This window comes from Meriones unguiculatus, chromosome 10, assembly GCF_030254825.1.
Source record: "Meriones unguiculatus strain TT.TT164.6M chromosome 10, Bangor_MerUng_6.1, whole genome shotgun sequence".
Taxonomy (NCBI): Eukaryota; Metazoa; Chordata; class Mammalia; order Rodentia; family Muridae; genus Meriones; species Meriones unguiculatus.
In genome coordinates, this window is record NC_083358.1 from 20,503,832 (window position 1) to 20,522,722 (window position 18,891).

General features: G+C 36.7%; 1 protein-coding gene across 6 annotated transcripts in view; it reads right to left on the reverse strand.

Moving 5' to 3' along the window:
- Nfat5 (nuclear factor of activated T cells 5) overlaps nt 1-18,891 on the reverse strand; it is a 97,975-nt gene that overhangs the window by 42,323 nt on the left and 36,761 nt on the right. For all 6 annotated transcript variants that reach the window (XM_021632745.2, XM_021632737.2, XM_021632754.2 and 3 more), the window contains one exon: nt 13,507-13,632. In XM_021632745.2, coding sequence (XP_021488420.1) covers nt 13,507-13,632 — 126 coding nt within the window. Of the gene's footprint in view, nt 1-13,506; nt 13,633-18,891 lie in introns of those variants that run through there.

Here is an 18,891-nt window from a genome sequence, read left to right on the forward strand (position 1 = left end):
AAAAACATAGAGAATCAACTGAACTGGAGGCAAAATGGAACTGGTACCATCACTACAACTGATTGTAGAAATCTATGAAGATAAAGGTGAGAAAGACCTGAGGTCGAACATGCTTGGTTGTAGAAGATAAACAGGTTGGCCATTGAGAATCTCAAAATTGGAAAAAGCAGATCAAAACCACGAGTAACAAACAAAGAAACAAACAAATAAATAAATAATCCAACCTTTAAGAATGAATAAAAAGTAGAACAGGGTGGCTACTAGATGCACTTTTCCTAGTAAGTTCTCATGTGCTCAAAAATTGGCCGTGCCTGCCCATTAGCTCTCTCTTTAAAAGGCCTGCTTAGCCGTGCCTATCAGGTCATTGTCCAGTATGGTACTGAATATACATTACTGTCCAAAGCCCAAATAAACTAAGCATGGACATTTCTAGAACATCAGAATTCCTATAAAATACTTCAAGCTAAATTATTTATCAAGTATGCCTAGCAACAAAAGCATAGTGAGTGAATCTCTGCAGGCCACACTGTGGCAACTAGCAACAGCAGCAGCTGGAACATTGCTACTTTAGTCCTTAAATGCATAACTTCAGCCACACAACACTGCCTGGGCTGGAAGTTAACTGTAATTTCACAAATACACTTTTCTCATGTACAAGATATAATTGTGCACATAAATAAAAATTGGCAACGCTTAAATTTAATTTGTATCTTCAACCATTTATGCCATGGTTTAAAAATTACACAATAAATTTAAATGTGATATACCATTATTAAGATCACAATATTCATTGTTAATTATAGAACTAAAAGTAAGAAAGTCAGTGTTTGGATAATAAAAAGCTGTGCTGGTAAATTAACTAAACCCAACTGAAAGCATTTATCAAAACATGGAAATTATTTGAAAGACTAAAAAAATTTTCATTGTTGCCAAAAGAAATCAGTTATGTTAGCCATCCATAATGTGCTCTTTGTAATGCCACACTCAAAATTGTTCTCCCAACTACCGTAAGTCAAAGATCCCGAAGGAGTAGATGATACCAGTTCCACTTTTTAGTTTGTATCCTTGTCAAATGCAGTAGCTGAAATTAGAAAATTCAGTCACTTTTAAACTGCATTCCAGTTTAAAGAAAAAATTTTATCAATTTTGTATCATGCATTAATGCAATGTTTTCTTAGTAAATAATTTTTTGTAGATCTGTAAAAACTACAAAATCTAGATGCTAATGTCAATGACAGTTTAGAAGCTGATTTGTAGCCACTTTGGGTTTAATGACAGTTTTTCTTTTTTTGAAAATACAATAGTCATTTTGGACAAAATAGGAAAGATATGTCTAATGTTCCTCCATTTGTTCCAACTATTGGCCAAAATGAAGCAAAAATTTGTGCTTGTGTGTATCTATGGCCTTGACTCTCAGAGGAATGCTAGTAGACAGCACACGCCATCCCCACTGGGTCACGCAGAGCATGCAGAGTGAATACCGTGAACTTGCATTTCTATAAAGGACTGCCCTACCCCCTCCTTTCGGAGTCTACGTAGTATGCATACAAGAACGCAGAGTACGGGCATCTCTGCCAACAACAGAGAAAAAGTATAGGCACAAAGCCATAATGAAATCAAGAGCAAGTTATGTAGTTGTGGTGTTTTGATAGATATTTGTTTTGTTTTGATCCAGGGTTCTTGGCTTACAGCTTCTAGCAACTTCCTAAGTTGAGTAAGGCAATAAATATCTGTGGTTAAAATTTTGGCCTTCCACTTCATAGTGATAGGGGTGAAAGAGGAGTTTTATTTGTTTGGTTTTTTTATGATAAGGTTTATTATCATAATCATTATTATTTTAATTTATAGCAAACATCTCTCAACCACCTGGGACTGTATTAATAAGGTAATCTGAGGGAAGGTGCTAAATAACCCGAGGTGGGAGAAGGGGGCTGGTTGCCACAAGAATCAACTGTGTCCCCAAAGGGCCAGTGCTCACTCTCATCCTCCTACTTCCAAGAAGCAGAGAGGCTGGAGGTTAGGGTGATAAACAATAGCCAATAACTTAATCAATGATTTCTACATAATAAAGCCTCTTTCAGATTTTTTCTATATAAAAATTCAAACAAACTTAATTCAGATGTCCAGGGTGAACAATATGACACCCTGTGCCAACAAACAGGCACAGCCAAACTCCAACTGGAGCCTGAGGCTTTTAGATCTTGTCCTAGGCATCACCTCATTGGTCTAGGCTTTAAAATACTTTTTATAATGAACCAAGAACTGTATTTACTGAATTCCATGAGTTGTTGTACTAATAAAATAATTGTACTCAAAGAGAGGAAGTTTAATTATAAACAGTCAGATGAACACTGAAGTCTATTAGGTTAAACTGGCAAATAAATTGGGTTACAGATTTTAAAAGCATTTAGTATTTAAAATGTAAAATGCTTAGATTGTGTAGCATTACAGCAGCAGTACCTGACACAGGTAAACTACTGAGAGTTTCCCCAGAGAATGCTACAACAGTCTTTCCTAAAAATATATGTAAGACAATTACTTATTTACATATTAACCCTAAATTTAGCATGAAAAAATTTTAGTATTAATCACTCAAAAAAAAAAAAAAACCCAAACAAACAAACAAACAAAAATAAGAAACACATTAATTGGTATTCTGTAGGGCTAAAGTGATCTGAAGTGATAATAAATCTTGCTTCTTTTTTTTCTGAGGTGGTGGTGGTGGTGGTGATTTATTTGAAGCAGTTACTATGTATCTCTGGCTGGCATGGAACTCGCAGACACCTGCCTGCAGCTGCCTCTTCAGTGCTGGGATTAAAGGAATGTGTCACTGCTGCGCTGTTTTGTTTTCTTGAGGCAGGGTCTTGCTATGTAGTCCAGGCCGGCCTTGTATTCGCAGCATTCTTGTTGCTGCATCCTTCCCAGGTGTGCACTACCATGCTGGCCTTGTGGACTCACTTTTATTTATAAGTTTGTGTGAACAAAATATGGTAACTGCTTCCCTAACCTGTTTTCAATGCAAAGACTCTTGTTTTTGTTTATTGAGACAGGGTTTCTCTGTATAGTCCTGACTGTCCCAGACTTGCTTTGTAGACCAGGCTGGCTTCCAACTCACAGAGATCCACCTGCCTCTGCCTCCCAGAGTGAGAGCGCTGGTATTAAAGGCATGCACCACCACGCCCAGCTCCCCAAATAAGTGTTTTAATAAATGCTTTTATTTCTTTTAAAAAATATTTTTACTTTATGTGTATGAATTTATGTGTATGGATGTTTTGCCTGTCTGAATGTCATCGTATCATGGGCCTGAAGTGCCTACAAGGGCTGTAAGAAGGCACTGGGTTGTGTGAAACTGGAGTTTTAGACTGTTTGAAGCCACCACGTGAGTGCTGGGAATCAAACCCTAGTCCCCTAGAAGAAAACTCTGCTTTTATTTCCTTTTAGAGCAAAATAAGTTATAATGTATTTCCATGATTAATGAGTAATATAAATTACCCATCTTTTTTATTTGTTTGTTTTTGTTTTTCGAGACAGAGTTTCTCTGTGTAGACCTGGCTGTCCTGGACTCACTTTGTAGACCAGGTTGGCCTTAAACTCACAGAGATTCACCTGCCTCTGCCTCCCTCAGTGCTGGGATTACAGGCGTGCACCACTAGGCCCAGCTCTTAGCCATCTTTTATACTGTAAGCTTTTCTTAAAATTAGTTTTTCATCTAAGTAGCATCTGAACACATTTTTACTTTCTTTTATGAAATAATTGTTTTTGAACTTCGCTTAATTTATATAAGCTGATCATTTTTCACGACACTTTCCGTGACCACAAAGAGTATCACAAACCAAAAGGAAAACTGATTTTCCAGTCCACAATTTACTTGTGAAAATTTATAACCTCAGAACATATCAATTTTAAAATTAAAAAATGAAGGGAAATCAGGCATAGTGGTATATGCCTTTAATCCCAGAACTTGGGAGGCAGAGGCAGGTGGATCTCTTTAAGTTCAAGGACAGCAAAGACTATGAAGAGTGACTCTCAAGAAAACCAGAGAGAGAGAGAGAGAGAGGAAACATCAACACCATGTCTACAGTGTCCAATAATAATTTTATTTTTTTTAAGTTAAATGTCACCCTAAACTGTAAATATGGTTTCTTTTTCTTAAAGTTAAGATTTATTTTATTAAATTTATTTACCTAGTTACTCATTTTTGTATGTGTATGTTCACATGCCATTGCATACATGTAGAGGTCAGAAGACAAATTGTGTGAGTCCTCTCTGTCTGCCAAATGGGTTCCAGGGATCCAACTCACGTTGTCAGATATGGTAGCAAGTGTTTCTACTAACTGAACCACCTCACTGGCCTATACAGCTTCTCTTAATTGATGGAGAGGGTTAAGAGTACAGCTTAGTGGCAGAGAAATACCTACCACTCATTAGCTCCTGACGTCAAATCCTGTTGCAAAGAAACTGACATATCACTAAAGTCTACTATGAATGTTCAAAGAACATGGGATAAAAAGACAGGCACATAATATGGCAGAATATACAAATATTTAATTTGTTAAAAAAATAAAAGAAAAACTGAGCTTGGGAGGGGGTGTGCATGCCTTTAATCCTAGCACTTGGGAAACAAAGGCAGGCAGATCTCTGAGTTTGAGGCCAGCCTGATCTACACAGTGAGTTCCAGGACAGCCAGGGCTATATAGTGAGACCCTGCCTTAAAAAAAAAAAAAACCAAAACAAACAAACAAACAAACAAACAAACAAAATCAACCAACCAACCAAAAACCAAACCAAAACAAAAAAATTACCCACCAACAAGAAAACACAAGAAACCCAAAACACAACAAAAGAAACAAAACCCCAACCAAATAAATAAATATATACCGGATTTCAAGTTTTATTACATACAGAAACCTTTGTGTATTTTATATATCCCTTGCTTAAGCTACACTTTAAAATGATGAACTTAGTTCTAGATGGGTCATGTTAACAACAAGTTATTTAAGAACAGTAACATTTTAGTGCTTAAAATGACATTAAAAAGATCTTATGCTATACCTGGATCTACTTAATAGAGTGCTCTGAAATCACAACTATTCTATAAGGCCCTCAAAACAAATACACATTTCACTGATTTAAAATACATTCCATAAATGATATTTAACCAAGACCATGAGTTCATATTTAACTTTGGCAATTAAATATGTACATATATTTATACATTTTCAATTATCTGCGCATTAGTTTGAATTTTCTAAAAGGTCACTACAACACATGAACTTCTGTAGTGTACTATGTGAGCCAATAGTGGAACAGAGGAGGCAACTACTGTCTACCTAGAAATGCTCCTAAAAAACCAGCAAAGGTACTCAGAATACAAATTGAAACTTGGCCATTCTTCACAAAGAGTAACATTTGCCTTGATGGTAATGGTGAATTCAAAACTAAACATTTTGTCTGATAAAAGTCACCAGATATAAGGATATATTTTCAGATCAAAGAGAAAGACATTCAGAGAAAAAATTCTAAGACAACATTTGTGTTGCCGATAGACTGAAACATATGGAAGACACAAAGTGGCTGCAAACCCGCTTTGTCAACACCATACATGCCAACCTTCATTTTCTACATTTCTTCTTATAATATTAATGTAAAGTTTAAAACTTTACAAACAGAATTAGTTTTAATCAGTATCAGCCCACTATTTAGAAAAAAAGGAAGAAAGAAAGGAAGGAAGAAAGAAAGGAAGAAAGGAAGGAAGGAAAGAAGAAAGAAAGAAAAGACTTATCAAGAAGTCTGAAAACGAGACCGACCTAGCCCCTGGGTGAGACTGGATGGGTTAAGTGTCTCTGGTACTATTTGTCTTCACTATTGACAGACACTGTCACACAACCCACCACACGATGCCTGTCTCTGAATGGCGAAGCTAGAATGCAAGTTAAGTATATTAATAGAAAAACAACTAGCATCCCAGCATATAAAATAAGCAATCCAGATTACTTTACAAAAAAACAAAAAACAAAAATTGTAGGATTGATCAATTTACATTTTTAAAACAGTTTCAATTTCCCACAAGTACTTTTCCCACCCCAAATAAGTTTACATGCTACAATAATCAATGTTTTAAGATAAACTTCAAATTTTTAATTATTAACATCAGATAAATGCATGTAAAATTTTTTTACCCAAAACTTCAGTTAACTCATATTCACCAATTTTCCTGTTTATAAATGCAATCTAATCCATAAGCCAGAATGCTCTTTTATGTATTTTTTTTTCATTGTTGTTTTTAAATTTTAGGCCATACCTTTACCCAAACATTCTTAAGAAGCACAAAAAGACATTTTCTGAACAAATCACAAACAAACAACCCCCTGAGGAAAAAACAAAACCTATCTTTAATTTCTCTGTCACATCAATGGCCACATACTTCTTTATATATCTCTCTAAAAAGTTATAAATTGGTGTGGTGGTCCGTGCCTATAATCCCAGCATTTTAGAGGCTGAGGCAGGATAATTGCTACGAGTTAAATGCCAACCTGGGCTACATAGTGAATTCTAGGTCAGCCTGATATAGTGTGAAAGGGTCTCAACAAAATAATTGGACATAGTGGTAAATACCTTTAATCTCAGAGTTCAGGAGACAAAGGCAGGCAGACCTCTGTGAATTCAAGGCTAGCCTAAGATCCACAGTGAGACCCCATCTCAAAAAATAAAAAACAAAAAATGCTGAAATAGAGATTGCTGATTCTATGAATAAAACATAGCTTAAATATTTTTTTAAGTTCTTAGTCAACTCTGCAAAACTATCATATTTTTAAAAAATGAGGGCTGTCTTATCGTAGCCCAGGCTGGCCTCAAACTCATTGTGTACCAAGGATGACCTTGAACTAATCCCCTGGCCTCTACCTCCAAAATTGTAGGATTACAGGTATTGGCCACCAAGCCCAGTTTGTGCAGTGTAGGCCTTGAGCATACTAAATAAGCACTCTACTGAACTACATCCACAGCCTTGAAATAAGTTCATCACTCGGTATCAGTAACTGTTTCAACTTAGTATATATATATATATATTTGTTCATTTATCTATATACCTGAAGTTGTGTAAAAAAAAAATTCTCGAGTGAAACATGACTGTGAGTGAAAAAAGCTTACGAAGCCCTGTCCTAGCATACAACAAGGAGTAACAGGACCTCATCAAGAAAGAAGAAAGGTAACTGGCTAGAAGGATTGAGATAGAATTACATTCAATGATACACAAATTATCCAGCACAATTTTATCATGCTGTTTTCACCTCCTTCCTATGACTTTTGTTGTATTGGTTTTGGTACTGAATATGGACCTGAGATCCATGTACATGTTAAATAGAACTGGACTATTAAGAGAGTCTTATATGTAAACTGGCCTTGAATTTGAGATTTTCCTATCTCTGCCTCCCAATTACAGGTCTATGCCACAATGCCTGTTAAACAAATTCCTATGGTTTTTTGTTTTGTTTTGTTTTGTTTTTCTGGACAGGACTTTTCTGTGTTGACCTGGTTCTCCTCAAACTCAGATATCCATAAAGGTATGCCTCATCACTGTCTGACCCCAAATTTCTATGGTTTTAATTTAGATGACTAATAGGTCTAAAGTGAATTAAAGCATAGCTTTTCTCTGGTTACAGACCCTTGATTTTCTAGTGTCCTCTCCTGTAGTATCAATAACACTCACTCAACAGGTTGCTTTCAATGTAGAAAATACCTGTTAACTACTTGATATTTATTAACTTCCACAGCATAGAAGTCAAAGTACTATCTAGTAAGGTTCTTTCAAGTAAATTTATATTGTAGATGTTATATAAAGTTACAAACCTAAATTATACTCACTCTGGCCCTTTTTTTGATACTGCCAAATCAGCTGAGTAGAGGCTCATGTACACTGAAAACTCTGCTTCATCAACAACTCACCACCGTGGCTGAACAAGGCAGTGTGGTGGCGATGTGATGGGTGTTAGCGTTGCTTCATCAGAGGTGCTGAAGGCTGCCCTCATCCGCAAAAGCATAATTTGTGCAATTCAAAGCTTTCAAATCCTTAGACAAGAGCTAAAACCCCACTTTTATGTGCTAACATAAAATTGTGGTGAGCCTATGTATGTCACCTTGGTGGAGGCTCTTTATGCTGAGAACCAAATAAACCGAATTAAGGTTGATGTCAAGAAAGTTGAGGAATGGGTAGGCCTCTACAAAACTGATCAAGAGGGAAAAACCCATGAAGTGGTTGGCTGCAGTAAGAACTTCACAGGGCAAGGATGTCAAAAAGAATTTCGAATATAAAACATGAATGACAACAACAAAGAACTTTTAACTCATTTTCTTCAAAACAGAAAATACAACAAATATTTACTCTGAATGCTGTGTGTGTGTGTGGTGGTGCATGTTATTCTTTAATCTCAGCACTCAGGCAGCAGAGGCAGGCAGATCTCTGCATGTTCGAAGCCAGCCTGGTTTACAGAGGGACCTCCAGGACAAACAAACAAAACTGACTCTGCACCCAGATGTGCAGATGTCCATCTTGTAAGGTCAGGAGGGTCAGGAGTCTGAGCTTGTCCTCTGCTACACAGCTCCTGGTTCCTGAGACATTAGGCTGTCAGAATGCTTAGGCAGGCTGCACTTGCTGCCACAACCTAAGCATCTGAGTTTGAGCCTGGGTCCGACACACTGAAGGAACTGACTCCCAAAAGTTGTCCTCAGACCTTTATAAGCACACCACAGAAAGTGCATTCTTCAAAAAAAAAAAAAAAAAAAAAAAAAGAATGTGGTAAAACAAACAAAATTACCAAAACAAAATAAACCTACAGCCAAACTAAAATAAAACAAATATTCTACATTGACTTAATAATGGAAATATTAACAATATTCAACAAAGACTGTGTAGGTCTGATGTACTCTTGTGTGTGTGTGTGGTGGGGGTGGGGTGTGTGTTCACTCAGGTGGGAGTGTATTGAGAGCAACTATTGACATCATGTTTATCTTCCTCAATCACTTCACTTTATTATGTTTTTGAGACTTTTTTTTCCCTTAAACTGAAACTGGAGCTTGTTTTTTTTGACTAACGTGGCCTTTGAGAGATCCACCTGTTTTTATACGCCCCCAGTGCCAGGGTTACAAAAATGTACCACTGTACCAAGGTTTTACTTGGGTTCTGCAAATCTGAACTCAGGTCTTCAAGCACTTTACCCATACATGTTTTTTAAAGCTTAGTATTAGTGTACTGAGGCTATATTGCTTCTAAAAAGGACAAACTTATAACTCCAGAATTTGGGAGGATCTGGAGTTCCAGGCTAGGCTTGCCTATATAGGGAATTTAAAGTCAGCCTGGGAGACAGACAGACAGACAGACAGACAGACAGACACACACACACACACACACACACACACACACACACACACACGATCCTGTCCACACCTATGCAAAATAAATACTAACAATTACTCAAAGTAAAATATCAATTTTATGAAAACAATGCAATGTATACTAGTTATTAAGTTTCTTTTACTGAATTGTAAAACCTATAGTTCTATCAATTCTTTGGTATCTTGTTACTTTGATTTTGTTTGTTTGTTTGTTTGTTTGTTGACACAGACTCACCCTAAGTAACGAAGGCTGGCCTTAACTACAGCCATCCTTGCAGGCAGACATGGTCTCTTTAAAGATTTTTAACTCAAATTCTTGAGCAAAATGGTGAATTATTCACTGGGTATAGTTGTACATACCTACTATAATCCCAGCACCCTAAAGGAGGCAGAAGGAACCCTTGGAGTATAAAGACAGTCAGTCCCAAATATATACTAAGAGATATAATACCAATCAACTATTCCCATATGAAAACAGACAAATTAATTTGATTTTGTTTTTTGAGGCAGGGTCTCATGTAGCTCAGGCTGGCTTCAAATTCTCTATGTAGTAGAGGATGACCCTGAACAAGTGATCTTCCCCAACTTCTAAGATGCTGGTATTATAGGTATACCACTGGATTCTTAAACTGAGATGATAAAGGTTAATGCTGATATCTATGAAAGATTAATTACTGTAAACAAGTAAACCTCAGGTTTAAAAACTAAACACATAAAAATAACACTTGATTGCTATACTTGTTATTTCTCTGGGTCAACTCCCTATGTTACTAATACTATTAATTCATTGACATGTTTTTTTTTTTAAGAAAATGGCCTCTGTCATAGCCAATTACAGAGCCTGCTGTTTAAAAGGTTTTTATTCGGGCTGGAGAGATGGCTCAATGGTTAAGAGTACTGTCTGCTCTTCCAAAGGACCCAGGTTCAATTCCCAGCACCCACATGACAGCTCACCACTGTCTGCAATCCCAGTTCCAAGGGATCTGATGCACACACTAATGCACATAAAATAAAATTAAATAAATTATAAAAAAAGGTTTTTATTCTGAATCTATCATTCATTGACATATTGAAAGCTTCAAATTCTTAACTATTTTCCCAAGAGAAGTCTTAAAAATAGGCAGGTGGACTAATTTCAAACTAATGAAAGGTTTTGACCTTGACTTCATATATGAGAGGAACTGTGCCTCCTGCCCTTGCCTTCCATCCTAACCCTGGAACTCACAGGGCAAAAAAAAAAAAAAAAAAAAAAATACTACTGATGAGAGTCTGTAAATGTGTAATAATACAAAAACCAAAATCCTAATAATTTAAAAGGGGCCGAGAAACACCCTTTTACCCAGAATTCTGGATTGTGGATCAGCAGCATCATATTTATTTATGCTCTCAGTAATATATGAGGCAAAAAAAAAAAAATCTACATTGGTGAATCTGAGAAACATTTTAATAATTAAATAACAAAGAATGTCATGAACATACATATTCCCAGTCTCTTATATATATATTTTAAAATTAAACTGATTTAAAATTTGTGAAACACAAACCTTTATGGCAGAACTAGAAGTCTGTTCCCACCAGGCCCTCATACCTGATAGCAGCCAATCCAGCTCCTTCAAAACTCTGAAGAATTAACTATATCAAAAGTCATCATTTTTATGCATTTCACATGTAAACAGCACATGCTACAGATCTTTGTTTTTAAAAACATCAAATATTTAAATTAATGTGCATTTCCCTAGCTATCAAGTTTTTGGTCAGAAGGACACTGAGTAAACTTGGTAAAATACTCCCAGTTTTTCTCTTTGTATCACCAAGGTTATCAATCTGATAAACAAAAATGTGATTCCAGTGATACACACAGATGTCCCTACAATTAAACTCTTATGTGTAACAGTGTATAGTAAAGGGGTCTTTTCTATTAAAAAGACATTGGAAAATAGAATAGACTATGTTGGTTACTAAAAAAGTAGATATGTATATTAAGATTATTAATTAGTAGGATTTAGATCACAGAAACTTTCTGTGAGAAGAAAACTTTCAAAGTTACCTTTTTATTCTCTTCACCATTTTTATGTCAATGATTTCAAGATCATAAGAATTTACTGGAATGGAGATGTGTTAGTGGTAGAGCACCTGCTTATTATGAATGAGGCCTTGAGTTCAATCCTCAGGGCCACAAATATAAATGCACTTATATGCATATATATAATATATATATAAATGATATAAATCATTAGAATACTTCCTTTGATCAAATTTTTTATTTTCTTTTAACTCACAGCTTTTAATCTAATTTACCTTCTCAACCATACAGGAAGGGTTAAACTTTTCATTTGTGACCCCAAATCAAGGACTTTAAATATTTATACATAATAATTTCTGAAACATGTGGTATTACTTAAAGGGAAGTGTTGTTCTTTTTCTAAACGTAGCTACCCTTTTTTTTCAGCTTTTAAAAGGAACTGGATCTACTGTAAACAGATGTTAAAAAGCACAGAAGAAACAGACTTGTAGTTCTATACAGATTCAACATGTCCTTATAAAAACAATCTCAAGACACAAAAGAAATCAGTTAGTCAATTTCTACATGTGGATTTAAAGTGAGACAATACTTTCAAAAATATTTTCTATTTAATTATATGATTCAGTCTTTAAAAACTAGATTTTAAAGCTTCAAGTTCCTGAAAAATATTCAGAGCCACTTTAAAATCTGGGAGATATGAGGTTAACCAGGTCACCTTATCAATTTGATTACTAAAAAGCTCACTAATTCACAATTAAATCCACAGAAACTGTTAGAAAATGTCTGGCCACACATGAACAGTGAGGAGGGCCAATATTTCTTTGTCATATTTAAAGTTTTCCTGCCCTCAAGCAAGAAGGCTTCTGCATTGTTTGGCTTGAGAAAGGTTGGTACACAAGGTTAATAACATGTATGTTAATGCATGTAAGAAATTAAACACCTGCAGACAGAACACAGTACCAATACTGCCATTTAGACCAAAGCCTTCCCTTTTGATTTTTCTTTGTGAAATTAAAAGAACTTATTGAAAAAAAATGTTCTGATGGACTTTAAATGCCATTTTAAAAGATACCAAGTATCAGGAGGCAAGAAACCTCTATAGGACAGACAAAACTTCAGAAAAGCAGACATAATGTATCCATTTTTCTAAAGCAAATATACTAGCAACCTATAATCCCAACTTTGAAAAATAGGTACTATAGTTGGGCAAGCTATTATTACGGAAAGCATTCATACTGAATTATTACTAATCAAGACTTTTCTATTTATCTGTCAATTTTTATCCTAATTCAAAGTGAAAGTTTGAACCAATTTAATGTTATTTACAGAGGTATGATTTGAGAGCTGAGTAAAAATAATCTTAATAAATTTCAATTGTTTGTTTTTGTTTTTTGAGACAGAGTTTCTCTCTGTAGCCTTGGCTGTCCTTTGTGGACTCACTTTGTAGACCAGGTGGCCTAGAACTCACAGAGTGCTAGGATACTCAAATATTATTTTAATATTTTTCATTGGTACAAGAGAATGTATTTTTTTAACGATTATATCCAATTTCCCTACTATTTTTCATGAATTTAAAATAGGTACATATGCCATATGTACCTATAAACATAATATATATGTTTTTTGAGATAGGTCTCACTAGCTCTGGCTAAGCCTCATGTATTTAAGTGTAGGAAAAAGGTTATAGTTACATGCTATAAACAGAAAGGAGACTTGAGAACTTGAGTGCTTTTTTAGATCATATAACATTTTTCCCTTTGGGCAAATTTTTAAAAATATTTGTTAAATAAAAAGTCAAACACAATTTTCTAGCCATAGCTTGGTATTTAACTTTTTTTTATGTACACTCAACAAAGCTGTTGTAGGCTGGGTCTCACATCCGAAGACAAGGACCATTTTAGGAGACAGCATTTACAAATGTACCAAATGTACAGTATATACTGAAAACCTCTCAGTGTAAAGCGTAAAGTCTTTAAACCCTTCTAGAACAAACTCTCAAATCATACTCTTTTTGATATGAACTTTGCTAATACTGTTCATGTTGGCCAGATAATGCCCTAGTTTTTGTTAATGAAATAAAATGAAATGCATACCAGCAGCAACTACAGCTGGAGGAGGCGACCCTGCCTCACCACCGCTTGTCTGACTCATTGATGCTACAGATGTTTCTCTAGGTGGAGGTAACTGTAACTCCTTTGGGAGAAGATCATAGACAGATTCTGTAGGGAGGAAAAAATTTGAAAGAAAGTCAGCCAATATCTTAATTACATGTACATGAAATGAGTCGCTTTTCTCTTTTGAGATTTATATATTAACAAAAACAACTAATATGTATTTCTTCTTTTAATATATAATCTTTTAATTTTTTTTTTTCAAAACAGGGTTTCTCTGTGTAGCCCTATCTGTCCTGGACCCACTTTGTAGACCAGGCTGGCATCAAACACACAGAGATCCAGCTGTCTTTGCCTCTAAGTGTACAGGCGTAAGCCACCGTGCCTGGAATATAATCTTTTTTTATTAATTTCTTCTCTTATATATTACATCTCGACTGCAGTCTCCCCTCCTTCCCTCTGCCTCCCCATCCCCTCTAACACCCGCATACATTCCTCTGTTTCCCTTCAGAAAACTACAGGTCTCCCAGGGATATTATCCAAACACAGCATATCAAGTTGCAGTAAGATTAGGCATTTCCTTCCCCTCATGAGACAACCTAGTAGGAGGACAAGGGTCCCAGAAGCAGGCAAATGTGTCAGAAACAGACCCTCTCTCCTTCTGTTAGGAGTCCCACAAAGACATCAAGCTATAAAACTGAAACCTATATACAGAGAGCCTAGGTTAGAACCATGCAGGCTTCCTGACTGTTGTTGGTCCAGTCTCAGGGAAACCCTTATCGGCTCAGATTTGCTGCTTTTCTGAGTTTTCTTGTGGTGTCCTTGACCTCCCTGGCTCCTACAACCCGTCTTCCCCCTCTTGAGCAGGGTTCTCTGAACTCTGCCTAAGGCTTAACTTCGGGTCTCTGCATCTGTTTAGATCAGCTGCTAGATGAAGCCTCTCTGATGACAGTTTGGTTAGGCACCAATTTGGGCTTCTCCGAGTCTGCAAGGTCTCTCGAGCATATAATCTTACTAAAAACTGAAGAATGAAGTTTTCATTGGTTCTACTATGATTTTGGTTGTACTTTTGCTTTTAGTCCTTATTTTTCAAGGTATTCTCTAGACAAAAAAAAAAAAAAAAAAATTATTTTTAAAACTAGCTAAAATCACAAACCAAAACTTTATCACCCAGCATAAAACTAAAGTCCAAGTGAATCAAAGACCTCAACAGAAAACCAGATACACTAAATCAGTTAGAAGAAAAAGTGGGGAAGAGCCTAGAACTCATTGGCACAGGAGACAACTTCCTGAACAGAACACCAACAGCACAGGTTCTAAGATCAACAATCAATAAATGGGACCTCATGAAACTGAAAATCTTCGATTGTCATCAGAACAAAAACGACAGCCTACAGACTGAGAAAGGAACTTCACCAACCTATATCTGACAGGTCTATTATCCAGAATATATAAAGAACTAAAGAAATTAAAAAGCAACAAATCAAGTAATCCAATTAAAAAATGGGACACAGAGCTAAACAAAGAATTCTCTGTAGAGGAATATAGAATGGCAGAGAAACACTTAAAGAAATGTTCAATGTCCTTACTCATCAGGGAAATGCAAATTTCCCTGAGATTTCACCCATCAGAATGTCTAAGATCAAAAACTCAAGTGACAATGCATGCTGGAGAGGATGTGAAGAAAGGGGAACCCTCCTCCATCGCTGGTGGGAATGTAAACTTGTACAACCACTTTGGAAATCAATCTGGTGCTTTCTCAGACAATTAGGAATAGTGCCTCCTCAAGATCCAGCTATACCACTCATATCCAGAAGATGCTCAAGTATACAACAAGGACATTTGCTCAACCATGTTTGTGACAAATGCTCAACATTTGCTCATAGCAGCTTTATTTGTAATAGCCAGAATCTGGAAACAACCCAGATGCCCTTCAGTGGAGGAATGGATACAGAAATTGTGGTACATTTACACAACAGAATACTACTCAGCAATTAAAAACAAGGAAATAATGAAATTTGCAAGCAAAAGGTGGGATCTAGAAAAGATCATCCTGAATGAGGTATCTCAGAAACAGAAAGACACATGGTATATACTCACTTATAAGTGGATTTTAGACATATAATATAGGATAAACATACTAAAATGTACATCTAAAGAAGCTAAGCAAGAAGGAGGAGCCTGGGTAAGATGATCAATCCTCACTCAGAAAGACTCTACCCAGCAGTGTATCAAAACAGCCAAACTTTGGGCAGAGTGCAGGGAATCTTAGGAAAGAAGGGGGGAGACAGTAAGACCTGGAAAGGACAGGAGCTCCACAAAGAGAGCAACAAAACCAAAAAAATCTGGGCACAGGGGTCTTTTCTGAGACTGATACTCTAACCAAGGTCCATTCATAGATATAACCTAGAACCCCTGCTCAGATGTGGCCCATGGCAGCTCAGTATCCAAGTGGGTTCCTAGTAAGGGGAATAGGAACTGTCTCTGACATGAACTTAGTGGCTAGCTCTTTGATCACCTCCCCCTGAGAGGGAAGCAGCCTTGCCAGGCCATAGAAGAGAACAATGCAGCCAATCTTGATGAGACCTGATAAGCTATGGTCAGATGGAAGGCGAGGAGGTCCTCCCCTATCAGTAGACTTGGAGAGGGGCATGGGAGGAGATGAGGGAGGGAATGAGGGAGGGGGCTATAGCTGGGCCACAAAATTAATAAACTATAATTAATACAAAAAATAAAAATTTATTTTTAAAAAATGTTTATAAACACAAACACATAAATGTAAATGGAAAGGCAAGGTGAATCACATCTGCAGTCCTAACATGAGCAGCCAACACAGGAGGACAACTAGTTAGTTCCAGGATAGCCTGGGCCATATATGAAGATGCTATCTCCAAAAACAAAACAAAAACTACCCCTCAAAAAGTGTTTCAAAGAGAAAATGATCCCTCCAACATTAGCGAAGGAACCCAGGGCTCTGGAATGCTGGGCTAGCACTTTACCCCTAGTCCACTGCTAAGACTTCTTTTACAGAAGTAAAAACACTTTAAGGGAATGTGTGGAATAAGGAAGGCTTCTTTACAGTATGATAAAAATGTTCTAAAATTAAAGTGATAGTTAAACATACTGACAACTATTGAATTGTACTCTTTTAAATGGGTGAACTTTGTGTCACAATAACCTATTAAGTTCTGTTGCTCAGAAAAGGAACCAGAGGCTAGTGTTGTGGCTCATACCTTTACACTCAACACAGAGGTAAAAGCAGGCAGATCTCTATGAGTTGAGGCCAGCCTGGTCTAAGGATCAAACTCCAGGCCAGACAAAGCTACACAATGAAACCCTGCCTCCAAAACAAAACAAAACAAAACAAAACAAAATAAACAAGAAAAGGAGACAGGCTTAAGTAATGCCAGGGTTACGCTCCAGCAACTCTGGGAGCATAAGGCAGGAGGAATGTTTATGCTTTAGGCCATCCTGAGCCATACAGTTAAGTGCCAGGGTAGCTTGGACTATAGAGTAAAATCTTGTCTCAAAAAGAGTGGGAAGCACAAGTGAGAATTACATAGAATTAAGTAGGGCTTCTAAAAACGTTCCTGATGAACTTCATGAACAAACTGACTTCTATTTGTGAAAAGCAAATTATGAAGGTCAAGGAGCAAGTACTTTTGTTGTTGCTTTATTTTTTATTTTTTGTCTCTCCTGGAGATCAGGAAAATGCTACATCTACAATTATGCTAAACTTAGTAATTTTTTTAAAGTTCCTGTGTACACGATGAAGAAATATCAACTTCATCAAATAGATAACTACCAACCACACTCAAGCACACAGGAGAAGATGGTCATTACATCAACAACTTGAATGTTTCCAATTTGCAAATAACAGGTTTAAGAGGGATATATGCATGTCATTAAAACTGACCACAGATGATGGAAGAATGAATGAGCTTGATTAATAAGGTAAAATTTTGTTTCTGCTTTTTGAGACTCCATTTCACTGTAGCCCATGTTAGTTATTATTTAAAGAAATATGAGGCTGGGGTCAACCGATATGCAAAAGGTTTATTAAGTGGGTATGGAGGGAGGGGGAGAACAGGACACAGTGGGGAGAGAGAAAGAAGGAGAAAGGGGGCACCCCAAGAGAAAGAGAGAGAGAGCGTGAGAGAGGGAGAGCAAGAGAGCAAAAGAGTGAGACAGACCACGTGTCGGGGTTGGCCCTTTAAGGGGCAAGGTAACCAAGCCTTCCAGGTGTGGCCACCTGGCTGGCGACACATTATGACATCATAAATTGCTGGGTAACCCAGGAGCAGGTTGTGTTCCAAAATACTAACAGCCCAAGCTAGCTTATAACTTACTATGTAGCCCATGTTTTCCTGGAACTTTATTATGCAATCTCCTGGATCAGTCTCCTGAGCCATTACAACTGCCATAAGTGAATATAATAAGGTGATGTAACAGCTTAGTGATGTTACATCACTACACACATGTACTCATTCCTCTACTCTCTTTATGTTATTTTACTTTCCTAAGGAAAATTTTCCTTAGCTTTCCAACTGGGATGAATGTTTTCTTATATACTTTCCCTATTAATGTTGCTAATAATTTTCATTTTACCAACTCATCTATGGTTCATCATGAATTTCAGGTGACAAAAATCCTAATTAATATAAGTGTATTACTTAAATATCCATGAAGCAAAATCAGGGCAAATGCAGTATTGTAAGTAAATTTAACTAACAAATTATTAATGTAAGAATGGGGCATATGAAGGGACAAACTTCTCTCCAGAGTACAGGGAAGTCATTAAGCATTGTTAAAACCCTGTTAGAAATCACTATTAAAGCCAAGCATGGTATCAGAGAAATGGAATAACTGTATTCAGGAGACAGAGACACTAGAATCTTTAAATTGGAGTCCAGCCTGATCTACACAGCAAGTTCTAGGTCAGCCACAGCTACAAGGTACTACTGTGTTTAAACAACAAAATCAGTAAATAAGACAAATCATTACTATTAGTGTTAAAAAAAAATGCCCTTCCTCCCTACCTCAGACTTGTCGAGCAAACCTAACATCTTGTACCTGCCAGGAAAGCAGTACTACACTAGGCAGTCCTCTTTTTACTTTTTTTTCTTTTTCTTTTAAGACAGGGTCTCACTGGGTAGCCCTGGTTGGCCTGAACTTGCTATAGGCTGACACTCAACTCACATAGATCTCCCTGCTTCTATGTCTCAAGTGCTGGGATTACAGGCTTCTGGCCACCAAACCTTTTTACTTTTTGAAACAGTTTTACTAAGTTAAACAGGATGGCCTTGAACCTAATTCTGTAGCCCAAGCTGACAAGTTCTTTAACTATAAGCACTCTTTTGATATTTA